Source organism: Haemaphysalis longicornis, unplaced genomic scaffold (genome assembly GCF_048455015.1).
Source record: "Haemaphysalis longicornis isolate Haplotype H1 unplaced genomic scaffold, Haemaphysalis longicornis Haplotype H1 scaffold_2, whole genome shotgun sequence".
Taxonomy (NCBI): Eukaryota; Metazoa; Arthropoda; class Arachnida; order Ixodida; family Ixodidae; genus Haemaphysalis; species Haemaphysalis longicornis.
The window spans coordinates 242,041,983-242,060,299 of record NW_027526295.1 but is presented as its reverse complement, the minus strand read 5'-3'; the positions used below and the strand labels follow the sequence as shown (position 1 = coordinate 242,060,299).

The window sequence follows — 18,317 nt, the reverse complement described above, 5'->3', positions numbered from 1 at the left end:
CCACCCATGGCCATTTCGAAAAATAATCAACTATTAAAATGGCAAATCTGCAATCTGCAGGTGCATGTTCAAAAGGGCCGACAATGTCAATTTCTATTTTGTGCCAAGGTTTATTAGAAAGAGGAACTGGCTGAAATTCTGTGGGTGAGTTCTTGGCACTTTTGCCCATGCTCTGGCAAAACTATTGCAGACAGTCATCGCAATTTGATTTTTTAGCCCTGGCCGCTAGTACTCCTCTCGTAGACATTGTTTGGTTTGACTAATGCATGTCAGTACATACAGTTAAACCTCGTTATAACGAAATTGAAGGGGTGCCACGATTTGTTGTTGTAATCGTAACGGGCATTTATGCAAATATTGGGCACTGTACTTGCCCAAAACAAATAGCGGGTGAAATTGCATCGCGCCGCGTGGCAATACACATTAAATTAACCGCATTCCGGAGTGAAAAAAGAACATTCGTGCACCTACTTTACCGCAGTTCAGAATACGTGACTTGAACGTCAGACAGGCTTAGCTACAAAGAAGTTCATAATTGGACGTTGATGCATCTTTCTAATGCGAACAACGACTCGCTCAGCTTCGTGCCTGATCTGACGGCTTTTATAATGGCCGCCTTCACATTTGGCGTCTTTCGCTTTCGCTTCCCGCCTGGCGCATTCATGCAGCTCGAATTACGCGTGCAGCACGATAAAAGATAAGGCTCAAGCAGCAAAAAGAAAAAGAAAAATAACACGCACACAACTTCAACAACGCAGCTTCTGCGGCATGCAATGGCGAGTGACAACAATTGCAGGCGAGCGCGCCGTGCGTGCCGCGTGCACTGGCACGCACGGCAGTGAGAGGAAGGTGGGAATGGCTTCACGGGCGCAGCGGACGCATGGCATGACGTGTGTTGCGGAAAGGTGCATGGCGGGAGTTCCAAACTGCTGAAAAAACAGTTGTAGCCTTGCGTACCGTCTTTAAATCTGTGTTGCACACTACCGTGATATTGTCTCAAAATTTTATTTTCGAACGAACTTTGTTCGTTTATCCTGTAATGGGCAAACTTTACCTCGTTAAAACAAGGTTTTAAATACATTGGTTTCCATGGGGACTTTTAAGGGGAATTACGATTTGCTCGTTGTAGCCATTATTTCGCTATAGCCCGTCTCGTTATAACGAGGTTTAACTGTATACTCATTTCATGAGCTAGCAGTGCTGCAAGATTTAACTAAGGTGCATTTTAAAATGAGGCATGTATAAAAGAACAGAATAGCAGGGACAAGTACCTGAGCAAGCAGCCACCACTCCCAGGCTATTCCAATAGGAGAAATTGTCAGGAGCGAAGGTGACTGCTTGGCGGGCACAGGCCAAAGCATCAGCATAGCTGCCTTCAAACAGGGCCGCCTCCAGCCACACAGCCACGGCCAGGCTATGCCACAAGGAGGCCAGGCGAGGCTTCAGCTTCACGGCCGTCATGTAGCACCTACGATGCGCCAAGGGCAAGGTAAGGGGGGGCATGATTACAACACTGGAAGAGGACTAGGATGAATTTTTCTGGGGGAAAGATCTGTGCCCAGAGAACAAGCAGTGCCCCCATGACCATGGAACTACAATAACCGTGTCCCAACATGCATTGAACTACAACAAAGTTGCGTAAACCTTGCCACACTGGAGGTAAAAAATGTTTTCAACCCATTATTATTCACTTATTTGTGCTTCCACTTTGCACACAAACTATAAGTGTGTCAACTTGAAACAGTGCTTGTGCAATTACCCTAGAACAATAAAAACTCCTGTAACCTATAATGAGCCCTCGCTACAAACGCCCTTGTTTCGGTAAGGTAGTGTCGGTCATTCCTACGACAAGGCAAATCTTGCCACGGATCAGCATTGGCACAAATCTGATAGTGTGAAATTTGACTCCCTGCCCTGCCAGTGTTGTATCTAGCACTTCATTTTCAATGGCAACAGATGCGACTCACAAAAGAAAGCAGCATCTCGTCAAAACACTGCGGCTCATCACGGATGATATTTTCGTCGAGGTGAACGCGATAAACACTGTTGTCATCGGACCTGTCCACCAGCCGATTGCAACACTTAAAAAAAGAGTGCAAGCACTGGCAAGCTATCATAGTTTGATTCTGAGGCAATCTCGCTTCTCTTTATAGATTCCCTTTCCACAGTTGGTACATGCCAGTTGCCCAGTGGGCGTGTTTATTAGGTAGCAGGTGAAAGCCTCCCCAACTAGCTGCAAGGTCACACTGGTTATGAAGATGCACTAACTCTCAGATCTGGTGACTTGCTCTCCAAGGAGGAGCAAGTCATTTTCTTTGCATTTAGACAGAGCGTGACCAGCCATGCCCTGAGAAATGCAGCAGCAAAGACTTCGTCAACACGGATTAACACCAAGCCCATACTCATAATTTTGTAAGTGACTATCAAATTTTTTCCGTGTGATTCCCCCTCAAAGAGGATGCCCCTTACAGCACATGGCTGACATGGTGAAATAGCAGCATTTATATCACACTCCACTGGAGTCGTCTCATTAACAAGAGTTGACAGCACTGCTACTAGGTTCCTAGAAAACATTCTTTTGATCACAAAAAGTACTCAGGTCAGTCAACCAAGGGAAAGTTCATGCCACCCCCTAAGGTCACATGCGTGCACTGCCCACAGGCAGCAGTGGATGCGTGCACAGAAACATACTTCCGGGCAGCCCTTATGAGCTGCTGTGGGCCAGCCTCCTGCTGTGCACCCTCTTGCATGGAAGCGGGCAGCGTCAGGGAAGTGGGGTCCAGTCCGTACATGTAGGGGAGCAGGCAGGCGTCCCCCATGGCCTTCCACACGAGCAGGACTCTGCTGTCCTGTGCCAGGGCCCTGCACACACAGTGCGGAGACTGTAGGACAAGAACCACACGTTCCTGTTCCCCTCTCTAAGTGTCCTCGAGTCAACATTACACGTAAGAGTGCTCACACTCCCTTGCAACACCAGAGTATGCTTGTTGTGTTTTTTCTATGCTTACCCATTGCGGCTCCCACCTGGGCAAAACAAAAAAATTTTAGAGAACACCCTTCAGTGTGCAGTCGTCAGTGGCAGCTGGTGTTATGTTGAAGAAGCACTTTTGTTTACGCACTGCTTTAGGAGATCTGCTTTTAGCGACTCCACACATGCACCTCAGGAGATTTAGATACGTTTTAAAAGGGTGCATCCAGCTCCCAGGCCTGCTAGGGTGTGCTCCACAGTGGTGGTGTGTTTAAGAACAAGAAGAGTAGCGATATCCGCCTCAAGGCCCACTTAAGAATGGGGCTGTAATACAAGAGAGAGACAGAGAGGCGACATGCCTTGGACACTATTAAACTTGCTGCGCCCAGTAAAGCACCGCAGTAGGTTTATAGCAGAAAAACGTCGTTCAGGCTGCCAGTAAGAAAGTGTGGATGGTTCATTGGGGAAAGGGATGGTAAGTGCGGTGAGATGACCGACAAGAAGCGCATCAGAAAAGTGCAATGGGGGTGAACAAAAAAATTGCCTAAATCGCTACAATGTCAATGGGGACACCAAAAGCTAATAAGGCACTCTTGATAGGGATCATAAAAGTGAAAACCCATCACACTTAATGGGCACTGACAGCACTGTCTCACTAGAAAGTGAAGACAAGAACTGGTAATACAAATGGTCCTCCCCCACTACCTCGAAAATAGTAGGTACGTACTTCCCTGGCCCGCACATTATTGCTGGAACTCGTATTGTGTGTAGCCTCGGACAACACCACATGGCTAGCACAGCTTGGTAGTTCTTGCACCTAATCGGGGTCACCTACCAAGACTAACCCACAAGTTGTAGTGCTAGCCGTATTTGGCAGTGGTGCTAGTTAGCTGAACTGGTTAGTCACACACTGGAACGATCCAGCCAGTGCACCAGTGAATGCACCAATGGTACAGTGGCACACAACCCAGTGAGCCTTTCCATTACTTAGCTCCGACCATGGAGGCAAGTGTGCATAAAAGTGCACAAACAAGGTGGCACTGAAAGCACTACCTAGCAGCTGCGTCCATCGCTGCCTGACAGTCGTCCTTGGCCAGGCCGACGAGGCCTTGCACAAAGTGTTCCCGGGCCAGTGATCGCCTGCACTCTGCTAGCCCTGAAAGGAGGAGGAAACGACTGCACTCATTTTACTGGCACATGCGCAACATGCATTCCAGGGGCCTGCACTGAATGAAGTGCTCTGCTCGCCGCCAAAGACCCATTCTTCAAATTTTAGCCCTTTCGAACAAAACGTGTATGTCTCGTTTCCTATACCCTTACACACCACTTGGGCTAACGTGCCGTAGCACGATCGGAGTTGCTTCTTTCCCCAGCTTCTGCCTTCCAAATTAATTCCATACGATTGATAATGTCTTGCGATGTTGTACAGCTTTGTCATTACCATTAAAAAGGCCTAGATAACTTTTTTTTCTCAACAGATTTGATTATTTCGTTGTTTTCTAATTCTGCAATTTTTTTGCGCTCATGGCAAGCACCACACAAGTATAAAGTTTGCCTCACCACACTGACACCTGTAATACAAACAAAGATGGTAGCTAACAGTTCCTGTGGCAGTGACCAGCAGGATAGAAGGGTCATTTGGAGTTCAGTGGCAGTGTGGTGCGAACAATTTATCTGCACTGATGCCCCCTACCCTTCCCGCCTCTCAAATCACCCCACTAACCTTTGAGGGCATGAAAAAGGTCTGGCTCCACGTCAAGGACAGCCTGGAAAAGCTCTGCACCCTCCTTGAAATTCTTCTGGCGCCTCCTGATGTCAGCCATCCTTCATTAAACAAAGAGCACATTCATTCTCCACACACCTGTCAATACATTCTTGCCTGTTTCGTTTCTTAACGACAAGCAATCTGCTTTTCTAGCCACCAAGCCTAGTTCAAAACTCAACTCTTCTGGCATACTGGATGGAGTGCATGTGGCTAGCAAACCTCCACCACAGTCAACAGACTCCGTCCAATACACTTCACAATTTCAGCAAGGTATCGATGCAGCGTTTTGCAGCCAGCAAGTACTGCAGTCTAGCACGCTCATTTGTACGACAGCGCAACGCAGCAGCCAGCCAGACAGAGAACCTTTGCTAGTCTTAGCTGAGCACAAAAGAGAAAGTGTTTTGGATGTCTTGCCTGCTAAATTGCACTTCAGTCTCAAATGCTAACTGCTTCCTCAAAAATGTGCGTACAAACATTGTAAAGTGAGAAAATAGCATTTTTTTAGATGAATGAAGTACAAAACAAGCAATGATGCCTTTGAACCAACTACATTTGTGAATTAAATCATTTCTAAGTGTTCCTTGAGTGACAGACAAGCATTACCAACGTAGCATTTACAGGGTTCGTACAGGATTCAGAGACAAGAATTCAAGGATATTCAAGGGCTGTCAAGGCCCTGCCAAAGCATTTTCAAGAGTGCAGGGGAGCACATGTCCTAACGTTTCACTACTGTTTTCACACGCTGAACGTTTGCTTTTTTACACCTCTTTACACAGTATTACTGAGGGAGCTTTACAAAATCCATGCCATCTTGGACTTTTTCGAGCTCTGCAAATGCTCTTAATACACAGTCTCGAAAAGCGAGGAAAATAACTGAATACCCCCTGCCAACCTCATTCCCCAAATTTCTGCGTTTATTGGGGGAGGGTGGGGGGGGGGGGGGGGGGGTGGGGGGGGTATTGACGACACCACTGGCTCTGGCTCTGCCCAACACCACACCCGTCAAAATAAAATATTCCAGTAAAGCCTAGTGTTCTCACATTTAGAGCTTTGCTTATCTGTGCTCATTTTTATTTCACTGTGGAGTGTCAGCACCATTCGTTTTCGAAACGTAGTGGGGTATAGCTATGGCGGAGCACAGCAACGGAAAGATATGTAAAATGAATGACAAAATGAGGCAATGCAGAAAGCAGCATGAAAAATTGGAAGGGGACCTATGCTAATTTCTGCCCCGTCTGATGCAGGGATTCCGTTCCGTACGAGCCATTGTACAAAGTAGCACGACTGTGCTCCCAACCTCACTTTAAATTGTAAAAGCTGTATAAAGCACCACTACTCCACCCCGAAGCTGGCTTTGAATTGTAGAACACGTGTTCTGGATGGGAAGTGCGCAGGGCCACACTGATATAAGCCACGAAAACCCCGTCACGTAATCGGGTCTCCTCTTTGTTGCCCAAAGAAATCAAGGGTTTTCAAGCAGAAGGAAAAAATTCCAGGCTTTCAAGGCCCTTGAAAACTCAATCTTCAATTTCAAGGGTTTTGAAGTTTTTCAACGACCTGTACAAACCCTGCATTTAGAAAATCATTTATGAATGCAAAGTTAGCAAGAAACAATCTGCACACAGGAAAACCTTCACCCTCTTCCTCTGTTCCATGACAGTGCATTCCTCATTTTTCAGAAAACATCAGCTTTTGATCAAGTGCCTTTCTTGTTTTGTTTTTAAACGCACTTTTTCTTGCAATTCTCAATTCCTCTATTTCTTTCTAATTTTAAAAATCAAGAAATTAGGAAAACACAAACACTGTGGTGTTTTTCTGACTATGTGCGAACCCTAGCAACGGAAAGGACAGTAGCAAAAGCAACTAGCCAAAAAAATACTCTGAAAAAAAAAAGAGGGAAGGAGGGGGGCATAAGAACTTAAAAAATTACAAGCACGTAAACAGGAAAGGAATAAAGAACAACAATATGCAGAGCCTGAAGTTGCATTAAGTTACTTTTTGCATGATGCTGAAATATGGTGGCAATAAAAAAAATTCCTTGCTGAGGCAAATTTATGTGATAAGTGTGTTCACTGTTACAAAAAAATATTTAAGAAATATTCAAACATTAAAAGCTTGCAGCTCGTTTTTAATCGAACAGAACACAAACATGCTATTCAAAATTTATCAACATTTGCTTGTGACACACCTCTACGAAGTCTCTGTTCAGCGACCCTTTTCACGCCGTGCTTCATAACAGACAAAAAACAAGCGCACTCACTTGTACATCACAGAGACGTCCTTGGGACCCTCCTCCAAGTACTTGGAGAAGCAGTCAAATGCATTCCCAATGCAGCCATCCTTTAGGTATGCGTTTCCCAGGAACAGAATGATGGATCTGAAGAAACAACTTGCATTAACGACCAACTGGGGGATCCCTCGGCTGAGCATGCCCAACCTATTTCTCAGCTCATTATTACACCTGCTCAAGGTTGAATTCTCAAACATGAAGTTTTCATACTTGCCCAGCTGGATACAAGTTAAGATGAATATGACAGGAGAATATGACAGGAGACAGGACAAGTGCACGTCCCACCTTCTTTTCCTGTTGCGCTTGTCTTGTTTGCATTCTGCTTTTGGCTCTTTTAATATATTTAATTTATATGCAGTCCACCCTGAGCATACTACACTCACAGAAGAAATCATCTCCTATGATGACAACGCTATATTACAAACACAGTCCCCCTTCAGTCTTTTCAGCTAGGGACCCTCTGTCTGATCGACCTCGCCAGCCCGGCTAAGCCTTACCATCGCTTTTATATCTTTTCTTGTAGTGCCAGCGCATGGACCACTTTCTACCTTTTTAATTAGGCAGAGTACCTTTACTTAGAAGCTAATTAACAAATTAGTTTGTTGAGCCAATTGTTGCCCAAACATGATGTTACTATGAGCATACATGCCACGGGATGGGATTGCAGAGGCTTGCAGGGCCAGCAAATGGGACAGAGCCAACGGGTGAAGCCCACCTACTGACTAACAGACCACACAGCGACTCCACACAGTTCAGGCCCAGATAACTCGGCAGGCTGCCTGCACTGAGTCCCACCCACCTGTCATCCGGGTCAGATCGAAGTGCGTAGGATAGTGCCACCATCGCCTCTTTTGAAATGCCAACTTTGTCCAAGTCAGGTAGGGCACCAATCTTCTCCCAGGCCCACTTGGCCCTGCCAACAAAGGAGAGATTTATTTGTGACGGCAAGGCAGAGGGACATTCATGCAAAGAATACTAGGCCGCAGACTCTTAGAACATTGCCGGGTACTATTCACAAAAGAAACGCTGACATAACTACAAGGTTAACACGCTTCTTTTGTGTTTACGTCCCCACGAATTTTCCCACAAATGGTCACACTAAATTTACCAAAACTGCAAAATGAAAAAAAAGGGGGGGAGGATGCAATGCAAGCCTTCTTTCCAATGCCTCAACATAGTACAAACCGCACCAATTCAGGCCGACCTAACAACGCTGCACTACGTAGTACATAAGCAGGTACATAAGCAGAAGCGGGTTGGCACAAGAACGAAATGAATCTAAGAACATTAAATACGCAAGTCAATGCACTTCCAGTGGATGGCTACCTTAAAGAAAGAAAGTGAAAGCAAATGCGGGAGCAATAAGAAGAGGGGCACAAAGCCTCACCTTTTCACGGGAACTTGTTTCGAGACTGTTTCTAGGAGTTGAAGATTCTCCTCCTGCCAAAAAAACAAAAAAGGAAAGAAGGAAAGAAAAGAAAATATTTTAAGAGTTTGCAACTGAAACTTGAATGCAGCATTGTATACATGTTAGGATTCCCCAAATTGCTAAAGATATGTGATTCACAAACAGTTATCTTCACAATAAAAAGCCCTTAAGTGAGCCTAAGCAACTTGTTACTTGGTAATAAACCTGCATCTCTCGATGCTTCAACCCTTTTCAACATTTCCAGTTCCTTGCTGTCACACAGGGCATCAGCTCACACAATCTGGCAATACATTGCATATTGCTGCGGTCAACGCCATCCTCTAATGGTTTCCACTAGCACGGTAAAATCTTGCTTTTAAGCCACACACACACAAAAAATTACGATTCAGGAAAAGATATAACCTCAACAGATATTGAATTAATAGGAGCAACAACAGAACAGTGCTTTCACCACATAGCTTCCAGAAAAAATATGTTGAGATGTTCAAAGGGGGTTCTCACCACAGCACCACTTTGACGAGTCAACAGTTATGCATTCTAACACAAATGGAACAAAAACAGCGCAGCCTCAATGCCCGTCATAACTCAGCATTCCATTTGCCTTGCACTTCTGTTACTTTGCCACAAGAACAGTATACAGCAAATGGCAACTCTTCGGTAAGACTTACATGTTGCCCCAAGTCAGAGAGGGCCTCACTCAGCAACGCACCGGCTTCTGCACAAGCCTTGTTGAGCTGGAATGCCCTCTGCAAGCATTTGACAGCGTTGCTGCAAGGAGCAAGCATCTGCGTGAGCCGTCTGTACTTGAAAAGCATTTGTTAAGGTAGAAAACAAACGTCAAGTGTCTATGCCCCTTGAGACAAAAGAACTGGGGTAAAACTCACTTCTTGTTCTCTGTGTTGTAGTAGAAGTGCTTCCCCAAGTACAGAAAATTCCGGTAGTCATCAGGATCTAAGTATCCGGCCTAAACAGAGAGAAAGGGAAGCAACTAAGCTCACAAATGTGCCCTCTCAGAGTGTCGTGCAACACCTTTTTCAGCGTCCGCGCACTTTTAAAAGCATTTTGAAATCACTGCAATCCCCATTCTGCCTCTAACCTGATGTGCTGCAGTACCTATAGCATACGACTTCTACGACCTCTCTTACTTGAGCAATGCCTTTGTGACCATGTGCTACTGACTTTGTGTGACACCCGACAGAATCGATACAATTGCACTGACAGAACCTTCACTTCAACGGTGACCAACCGTTGAGAAGTTAACTGACAAGTGGCTAAATTTCGATAAATATCATTCCTGTGGCTTACGGATAAGTCACTTATCAGAAAGAGGGGTCAAATAAAATATATCAGGCTATCAGAGTGGGCTTCAGATGCCAGTGAATGCAGGAAATTAGCGATAAAAAGGGATACAAAAAGCCCTAATATAAAGCTTCTTTTGCTTCAACAGTGTTGACCAGTGTCAACAAATGAGGGTAAATAGATGAAGGAAAGGAAGTATGAGGTGACGTGCTTGCTCATGGTTTTGTAGCTTGATGCCAGTCGAAAGATGCGTCCTGGTCGAGCATTTAGAAATGACAATTTAAAAGAGTTTGCAAATACTGCACAGAAAACATATTACCGGTTAGCTATTAATAATTCGAATCTATAATTTCACTTGATGAAACACCTGGCCTATAAGGCCAGGTGTTTCTCCTAGTAGATGGATACAGATTATCTTACCCCCCTTAAGGCCTGCCTGCACCCAGATCTAGTACACAAGCGCATTTGTGCTTCTGGCATGGAAAAACAGTTGCCATGACCAGGATCACTTCCTGACTCGCCACTTTTTCACTCAGGTTGGCTTCGAACATTGACAGGTTTTTTGAAAGTGGCACAACTAGCATTCTTAAGCTAAAAAAGAGGGCAGGGGATAATGCACACTGAGGTGATCGCAGATGCACAGAGTTTGTACAAAAACCTTGCCTGTCCTCGACTTCACAGGCACAAAATAAGGGACTTTCAGACACACCGACAAAGCAAGCACTTCCTTCCCTCTGTTCAAGCTGCGAGGCATTGAATTGGCACAAAGATGCTGCAGGTGGGGGCAGGAATGCTGCTGGACTAGCGACACACACACAGTTGGTTTAGTTAAGCTTTTACCATATATGTTGTAACCTTGGCTGAGTAGTGATCTGGCCTGTTGATCACGCATGTAGTGACATTCACATGCATCCGTTGCAACGTGGTTTTAGCCCTCATGCGTGATGACATGCTTGCCTTTTGTGTTGTTATAACCTAGATTTTTCTATTTATCTATAAATAACTGCAACAGAATGTGTTAGCGATGAACATAATTGGTCTTACCTCCATGAACAACGGCACAGCTTTGTCAAACTGCTCAAGCTTGTAATGAATCAAGGCAAGCAAGTGCACAACCTCTGCTGATCGCACTTCCAACTTGTTCAAGCTGAAAGAAGCCAGGAGAAGTTCGCCACAATCATAAGTTTTTAACGAAAATGACAGCCAAGCAGTACTTGTGCATCTGCTACCAAAGCACATGATTCTCTCCCATAATTATCACCCCTGTAAAAGTTTACTGGCACAGAGAATTGTAAAATGACTTTGAGCCACCTTGTTTATGTTTCTGTTGGGTCTACATGTTTGAATACACCAGCTAAAGGGGCCATTCTTTTTAAGCCTGCATAACTGTAGTCTCACATGCTATGTCAGGCTTGAATAAAATGTAAACGCTAAGATGTACAGATTTCAAAACATTGATTCATGGCAAGAAAATAACGGCACCCTTCAGGTGTATTTACAAAGCCCAACAGCTGTGCTTTATTTTTACATACAAGTCATCATGCTGTTAATTCACCCCTGTAGAATCAAACTTCAAACTTCTGCATTCAGGTTCATATTTTTGTGTTCATATTGCCACGAACTATACCCTCTCGTTTGTTTACCTTTGTGTTTTGTTGCCAGCATCTAGATGCACCCAGCTGTCTTATCTAAGTTAAAAGTGAAGCGCGCGTTTCCGGCTATTTCCATTGTATGCCATGCAGGCTACCCAATTAAATAGGAAGAGTATCGCCTGCCGTCACTAGAATGGAATGACCATCTTTGATCGCCAAAGTTCTACATCTGATTCGATGGTTCTCGAGGGATTACCGCTGAAGGACAGTAAATGCTTGCAGGGCAAACATCACGGCATTCAATTCCCCAACACTCGCCTGTAAACGTCACTTTGTTTACTGTTCCCTCGCCGCTTGTGTATTCCTTGAGTTTTTAGCGGAGCACAAGTTCGCTCCAATAAACTTTGTTCCTTGAAGAAACCTGCGTTGTCTTTGGCTACGAGACAATATTTTATTCCCGCCTGAATGTCATTTTGTTCTATCATTTTTAAACAATGTTTGATATAAAAAATGACATACAAGCCCAATATATGTGCTTTTACTGCAAGTACCAAGGTTGTCTTTTCTCCAACCCGTACCAAGTCTGTACAAAACTTTGGTGTGTAAGTACTTCTGGTTAAACAAGCTCAAGCAAACACCACGAAAATAACTAAAACACACACAGTCCACAATGGCAGAAAAAGCATAAGTGCTCATTCCAGGGTGGAGATTCTATTGAAAATAATATTCAGAAGTGAGCCCTAGAAAAGTAACAATGAAAAGAAGAATTTGACAGACAGCAAGCTTCCTCACATGCTGCGTGCTTCATCCACGCTTCCACGCTCGACCAGCAACCTGGCTTGTGCTTCATCCAACTTGGGGTCTTCACCGATGCACTCTTTCAGGTCATTCAGGGCCTAGAGCAGGTACAACACAGAGAGTTCAGAGACAATGGCTCACAGCCTCCACACATGGGATGGTAGGGTTACAGCTCACCTCTTGCGCTTTGTCAAAGTCCCCGGACAGCAGGCCAATCTCAAATTTGCAATGCAAGACCGGCACCCGCTTCATGTGCTCTTCTCCCAGCTGCAACAAGATTGAACCACGCCCACTCGCCTCATAAGCCTGTACTCTCGAGTATTCAGAGAATAAGCAGGGTGATATTGGAGGTGATCAAAAAAGGTCCTTGCGTACACCAGTGTTGTGTTTTGAGTCACTTTTGAGTGGGATGGCCTAACACACTTCTGATACGCACATCTACATCTCACAGGAAGTCCACTGAGCTGCACTGCAGTGCAAGAACCCACCCAAGTTTGCAGCAGCCAAAGAACCAGTTTGAATTAAATTCACAGCAATCCAAACCTTGTTACTGGTGAGAACAAGATGCTAGATTTTTTTTTTTAACTTGGGTAAAATTTTAAAGTTGGGCTCTATGCTTTACCGACGTTTTGCATTTATGATTTTCGCATAATTAATGTAAGCAAAACAACTCTGCGGGCCAGAGCCGTAACCCAGAGGTTTTGGAATAAACCCAACCCAGCAGAACACTTCCCTGGAAGAGTGCTCCGGTTGATTCATTAGGGTGACTACACTTTTGCTTCATAACTGAAAGAGTTATGTAATAAATTTCATTTGGGTAGGTAAAGCCTGGTAAGTGGGTTTGTTGCCTGCATGGCTGTTGCAAACTCTGGTCAATGGGTAACCAAAATAAAGCAAGCAACACATCTGTGCCCGAGATCTCCCTTGGAACCCATAGGCTCCTTTGCTGTAAAACAGTTTCAGGTGTCCTCATAACAGACGTGTTTCAAATTGTGCAATATTTTCAGATTTACTTCAACCCATAATAAATAATATAAAAGCCCAACTGAGCTTGAAATCGGTGTAACCACTGCTGAAAGTGTCTTAAAACACCGCACTGCAATACCACCAAGAAACAGCTGGCAACAAGAATCCTCAATAGATGAAAATCTGAATACACATACTTTTTCCAAAGCCGCAGCGGCTTCCTCATGGTACTGCTGCTTACATAAGGATTCGGCCAAGTAAACAGCGAGCTTTTCAGATGGCCACTTCTCTTTTTTCCTTTCGGCGGGGATGAGACCTGCAGGCAATCATGCACACCATCTTTACAAGTAGTTTGTTAGCCATTATTAACTTTGCAGAGCTGACAACAAGAATACTGAATAAAGTTCTGAAGAAAAAAAAAAAACAATACAGCAAACCGTGATCTCATAGTTCGCTGGTTACTCCTTTTTCCTACCACTGAACATTTTTTTCAATTGTCTGATAATCCTATTGTTTTTTTGTTAGAGCTGTCTAAAAACATACAGGAGAATTTTGAGATTCAATTTTCTTTATTTTGTCATCATTTGCAAATTTGGAATAATTTACCAACTTAAGTACTTTACGTGATAAAACTGCACTGTGAATGAAATCAAACACCAAGTGCAATTTGTGAAGTATTAGAGTTTTTAATATTTCTACACTTCTATAAACACGTGATTCCAAAGAAAATGGGAGCACAGTAAAATAGGTGCGTTAAGCTAAATGTAGAGCCCACCTTCCAGACCTTTACCAAAAAAAAACAAAATGGATGTGGAAAATTAAGTTTTCAAAAAACTACATTTTCTTAAAGGGGCACTGACACAAAAATTTAGCATCTTGTTTTTTTCGTTGGGATAAGTAGCTAGTGACCTACTTATAACCTGTAGAAACCTCATTTGCTTCAGCGTGCGACGGTTGTTTAATTAGAGGGATTTTAAATGCGGCCAGTCGCAGTTTCGGTTTCAGCGAGTGCCGCGAAACGATGGATTTTGTGGATTTTGTGTGAACAAAGCTGACCACGTGACCGTCGGAGGGATATCACAGAGCAGAGCCGCCGTAGCACTGTCGAATCCGCATCGACGGCAGTTTCTGCGAATGCCCCCACGTACTGATCTCGTGAGGCGCTTAATTAAAAAGCGACCGTGGATGTGACGCAGGCGCTGCGAGTGCAAATGCTACCGCGGCTAAAGAAGGACGCGCGACGCTCGAGACGGTGGGTGGCAAGACGCGCGCTGGGAGCAGCCGGCCGGTCTGCCTACAGGTCCGCCTACAGATGTGTTCAGCTCAGCACTGCGGCGGATATTCGAGTGCCGCTCTCGTAAGCGGTGCAGATGACAATTTTTAATGCAACCCGCCATCGCATCATTAACTCCTTTCTCATGTAAGCCACTATGGTCGGGACTTGGGGACAATTTCGTGAAGCGGTAACAAGCTATCACTCGAGCTACCTGCGCCGGCCTGGGCCACTTCGCGGCCGTGGCCGCTGCCTGCACAGCGACCGTGCGGCTAGCTCAGTGGGCTTTTCGTGCCTCCGGCGCGTTTTCGCATCCAATGGTAATAAACAGTAATAGAAACAGAGTGCCTGGAATCGCTGTAGAACTTTGGTCGCGGCCAGCTGCCCGATTAGCTGACGAAATCACGGCGCCTCCGCCGCCAACGATCGGGTCGTTCGTTCTCGAGAGCAGAAGCTCCGCCCTCCGGCCCTCCGATTGGAGCGGCGAGCCGGGCGAGCCCGCGTAAAACGCCGGTAGTGCGGAAGCGGCAAACACAAACTCGTGACGTGTTTGGTTGTTGTTTATTTACAATTGCGCGTGGTCCTCTGCTGGCTGCTCGGTTGCGTTTCGCACACTTCAAAATTGATTTTAAATATGTTCTAGGCTGTATTCGCCGCTGATATTTTACAGATGATGTATATGTGTTCCCACCAATCTATCTCCGACGTTATCTCGCCTTCAAAATTTTGTGTCAGTGCCCCTTTAATGGCCAAAACTTTTTTGATACAGATCGTGTTGACAATTTCCGGTTAAACCAGCGTCAGACCCAAAGTGGAATATGATGACGAAAATGGCATGACCTAGCATACTATGATAGAAAGTTGGCATTGTTCTAAATGAGCCACAAGACAAGGCTTACCTTTCCGGGCGTAGTTCTCAGCCTCAAGATAGTTTCGCTTCTGCAGGCAGCACCAACAAAGCAGTATGTAAGCTTCCCTTGTAGCATAAGACTGGACCGCTGCGCAGGGAGGAGAGAATGCATTGCTTTTCCTACCATCGGCTTTTCTTTTTTGCCATGCGCAACATTGACAAATGAGATTTTTGCGTGTTGCGTGCCAACAGAAACCGAAAAATTGTTAGCTTATATACACCCATTTACTACATATTAAGCCTAACTACTTATTAGTACAAATTGTAAGCTTCACCCCTTCATATAATTTAGGCTTTATATAACACTTAACTGATGTTGAACATGACATGATAAATTACTATGCACAAGAAAAACAAAATCTTAATCCACCAAGATGATGTTTCACAAATGAAGTTGTAAACAAGTTGAGGCAAAAATGTTATCCACAAGAAAACAAATTTCCAACTTTGTAGTTTGTCGTTTCACCAAGTATCTTAACTGAGAATGAAGTCCCAAGATCTGGATACACTTAACTGAGAATGTGGTCTCAAAATTTGGACACAAACTTTCAGTTCGGAAAAAAAATCATTTTAGGCATTCCCAACAGTACACAACCTGCACATTCCAGTGGGCTTCACACTACAGCTTCAAACTACCCATTCCAATTAACCAGAACAAGAAAATTATTCACAAGGGCTGCTGAACAACCACCACTATTACATGCTGCGATTTCAAGTACAGCCTTACTAAAGCACGCACAAATACATTATTGGTACACAGATACACTATGTCCAGGTTCCACTAAAGAGATGTACTACTAGTAAGAGCAGTGTGTTGATTACCCTTTGACAGTGCTTTAACTGTGCCATCCACATCTCCTGATGCATACAGGTGGGTTGCCTTTGCTAGCCAGCCAACCTTGAGCTTAGGCTGCTTCTCGATGAGTCTGTCAATTTTGTCAATTTCGGCTGAGGGTTCTGGCTTTTCCCAACCTGAAAGAAAACAAGGAGCTCTGTGTTCACTCCTGCTATCTTTAGTCTTTACACACCACTCAATGCCGAAATTTCCATCCAGTAAAACCAAAACCAGTGCACTAACTAATTTACCACCAGCCTTTAGAACATAATGACACTGTGCTCAAAATTAGACCTCCATCAAGAACTACAAAAGGTTTTTCAGTTGGATACAGCCCACCATACTGGCTTGTCATATTCAGAAGGATCGACACTTGGGTGAGTTGGTATTGGTTGAACACCTACAAACAACATCGTAAAAACACAGACACTGGGGGAAGAAAATGACAGGATGACAGGACACAGGACGAAATGACAGGACGACAGAACACAGACGCAAGGGGAAGAAAATGACAGGATGACAGGATGACGCTGACAGGACAGGACGACACTGACAGCGTCATCCTGTCATCTTCTGCCCCTGGTGTCTGTGTTTTTACACTGATGTTCGAAGATGTTGTCATATTCCCACTTGGGCGACATGCACCACAAATTTCTAATATTTTGCTAGCAAAAGAAAAGATTTCATTCACATTTTTTTAGAATGTTTGCACACTTTAAACTAGGAAACAAATGTAGGTACGTACTAGAAAGGACTTTCTCAACATACGTTCCGCAGCTAATTTCAAAAGGCACTGTAGATTCAGGAAACTTCTCTCCAAACCTCGCGACCTCGCTGGTGACAGCATCCTTGCGACCGGTCTGGAAAGATGAACATTGCAATCAGTGCAAATAATGTAATTAAGCTACTTCTCGCTGAGCAATATAGATGCATATGTGTGATGCTTAATCGCTCTACTTTTTGATTTCAAGAGGCAGAGAAATACTGCCCCAGAAGACAATAGAGATCCCAGTAAAAAATGCCCGTAAATTTCCAATCCCAGCTCCATCTCTGCTGTCATCACTGGCCAACTTATTTTTTTCTTAGTTACAGCCTCCAAACAGCTGTGTATAGCTCAGATTAATCTGCAGCCCTCCACTATGGCGCACCTCATTGCCCAGGCATAGTTTCAACGTGTGAAGCGCTGAAAATTTGATTTTTTTTCTTTTTTTGACAATGCAGCACTTACCTTCACCAAAAAGTCAATGTAGGACCGGCAGAATCGATCCCTTCGGAAGTCCTCCAATTCGGTTGAGAACACCACCGATTCATAGGCCTTTTCGAGCTGCAAAACAAGGTGCAGTACGAGAACACTTGCACTGAGCTTCATTGCGCAGCCCTCAAGGAAGCACTGATCAAGTTAAAAATGAGCGCCAACCAGACGTACCAGCTCAAGGTGGTTCTCTGCACACTTGTCCACACTGTCCTGGCTGAACTCCACGAGCTGAAGCCACAGCTTGTACATCTCCGGCTTGTCCCCTATTATCCTGGCACACTTCTCCAGTGTGTCCACGTACTGAAATAAAGTATTGGCAGGGGGGGATAGCTTGGAGAAGTGTTGCTAGCTGGGCTAGTTGGAGCGACATTTCTTGGATGGAACCAAGAATCGCGCTGGTTCCATCCAAGGGACACGTTAACCGTGAAGGTTAAAAAAATGGCTCAGGTTTAACACGAGTCATCACGAGTGAAAGCCAAAGCTATGCACACAGTGTTTCATGAAAGTTTTCCTTTGCTTGAGATTTTGAGCCTGCCGTTTAGCTGTATCTACTGGCTGATTGGATTCGCCCTTTTGCTTGCGCTGAAGGGTAACGCACAGACCAGTGCACCACTTATACCAAGACTGAGGGACCAAGCGCTGGCAAACCAGCCACTGAACTCTCTCTTACTCGCGTGGCTCGCTTGTGCCGAAGCACTAACGGCCCAGCCATCATTGAGCGATCAAGCGCAGGCGAAGCAGCCATTTCACCCTCGTCTAGCCACGTGGTACATCAACAGCAGGGCTCCGAACGAGCAAATCGATAGAAAGGCACAGCTTGCACGCCAACAACTGAAGGCCACCTGCAACGCGATGAATGACCTTGAAAGATGTAGCATAGTAGAGCTTTCACTCTAAAAAATGTGCAGGTGACATCTACGTCACCACATGCCCAACT

General features: G+C 44.8%; 1 protein-coding gene across 4 annotated transcripts in view; it reads right to left on the bottom strand.

Moving 5' to 3' along the window:
* Positions 1-18,317, bottom strand: part of LOC144170283 (superkiller complex protein 3) — a 48,373-nt gene that overhangs the window by 24,549 nt on the left and 5,507 nt on the right. For all 4 annotated transcript variants that reach the window (XM_077699975.1, XM_077699978.1, XM_077699976.1 and 1 more), the window contains exons 6-23: positions 17,552-17,680; positions 17,354-17,449; positions 16,871-16,985; positions 16,113-16,262; positions 15,280-15,378; positions 13,305-13,423; positions 12,319-12,408; positions 12,136-12,239; positions 10,796-10,898; positions 9,337-9,416; positions 9,121-9,220; positions 8,411-8,463; positions 7,823-7,936; positions 6,994-7,110; positions 4,692-4,792; positions 4,022-4,124; positions 2,692-2,862; positions 1,272-1,468 (exon numbers count right to left, since the gene is read on the bottom strand). In XM_077699975.1, coding sequence (XP_077556101.1) covers positions 1,272-1,468; positions 2,692-2,862; positions 4,022-4,124; positions 4,692-4,792; positions 6,994-7,110; positions 7,823-7,936; positions 8,411-8,463; positions 9,121-9,220; positions 9,337-9,416; positions 10,796-10,898; positions 12,136-12,239; positions 12,319-12,408; positions 13,305-13,423; positions 15,280-15,378; positions 16,113-16,262; positions 16,871-16,985; positions 17,354-17,449; positions 17,552-17,680 — 2,041 coding nt within the window. The remainder of the gene's footprint in view (positions 1-1,271; positions 1,469-2,691; positions 2,863-4,021; positions 4,125-4,691; positions 4,793-6,993; positions 7,111-7,822; positions 7,937-8,410; positions 8,464-9,120; positions 9,221-9,336; positions 9,417-10,795; positions 10,899-12,135; positions 12,240-12,318; positions 12,409-13,304; positions 13,424-15,279; positions 15,379-16,112; positions 16,263-16,870; positions 16,986-17,353; positions 17,450-17,551; positions 17,681-18,317) is intronic.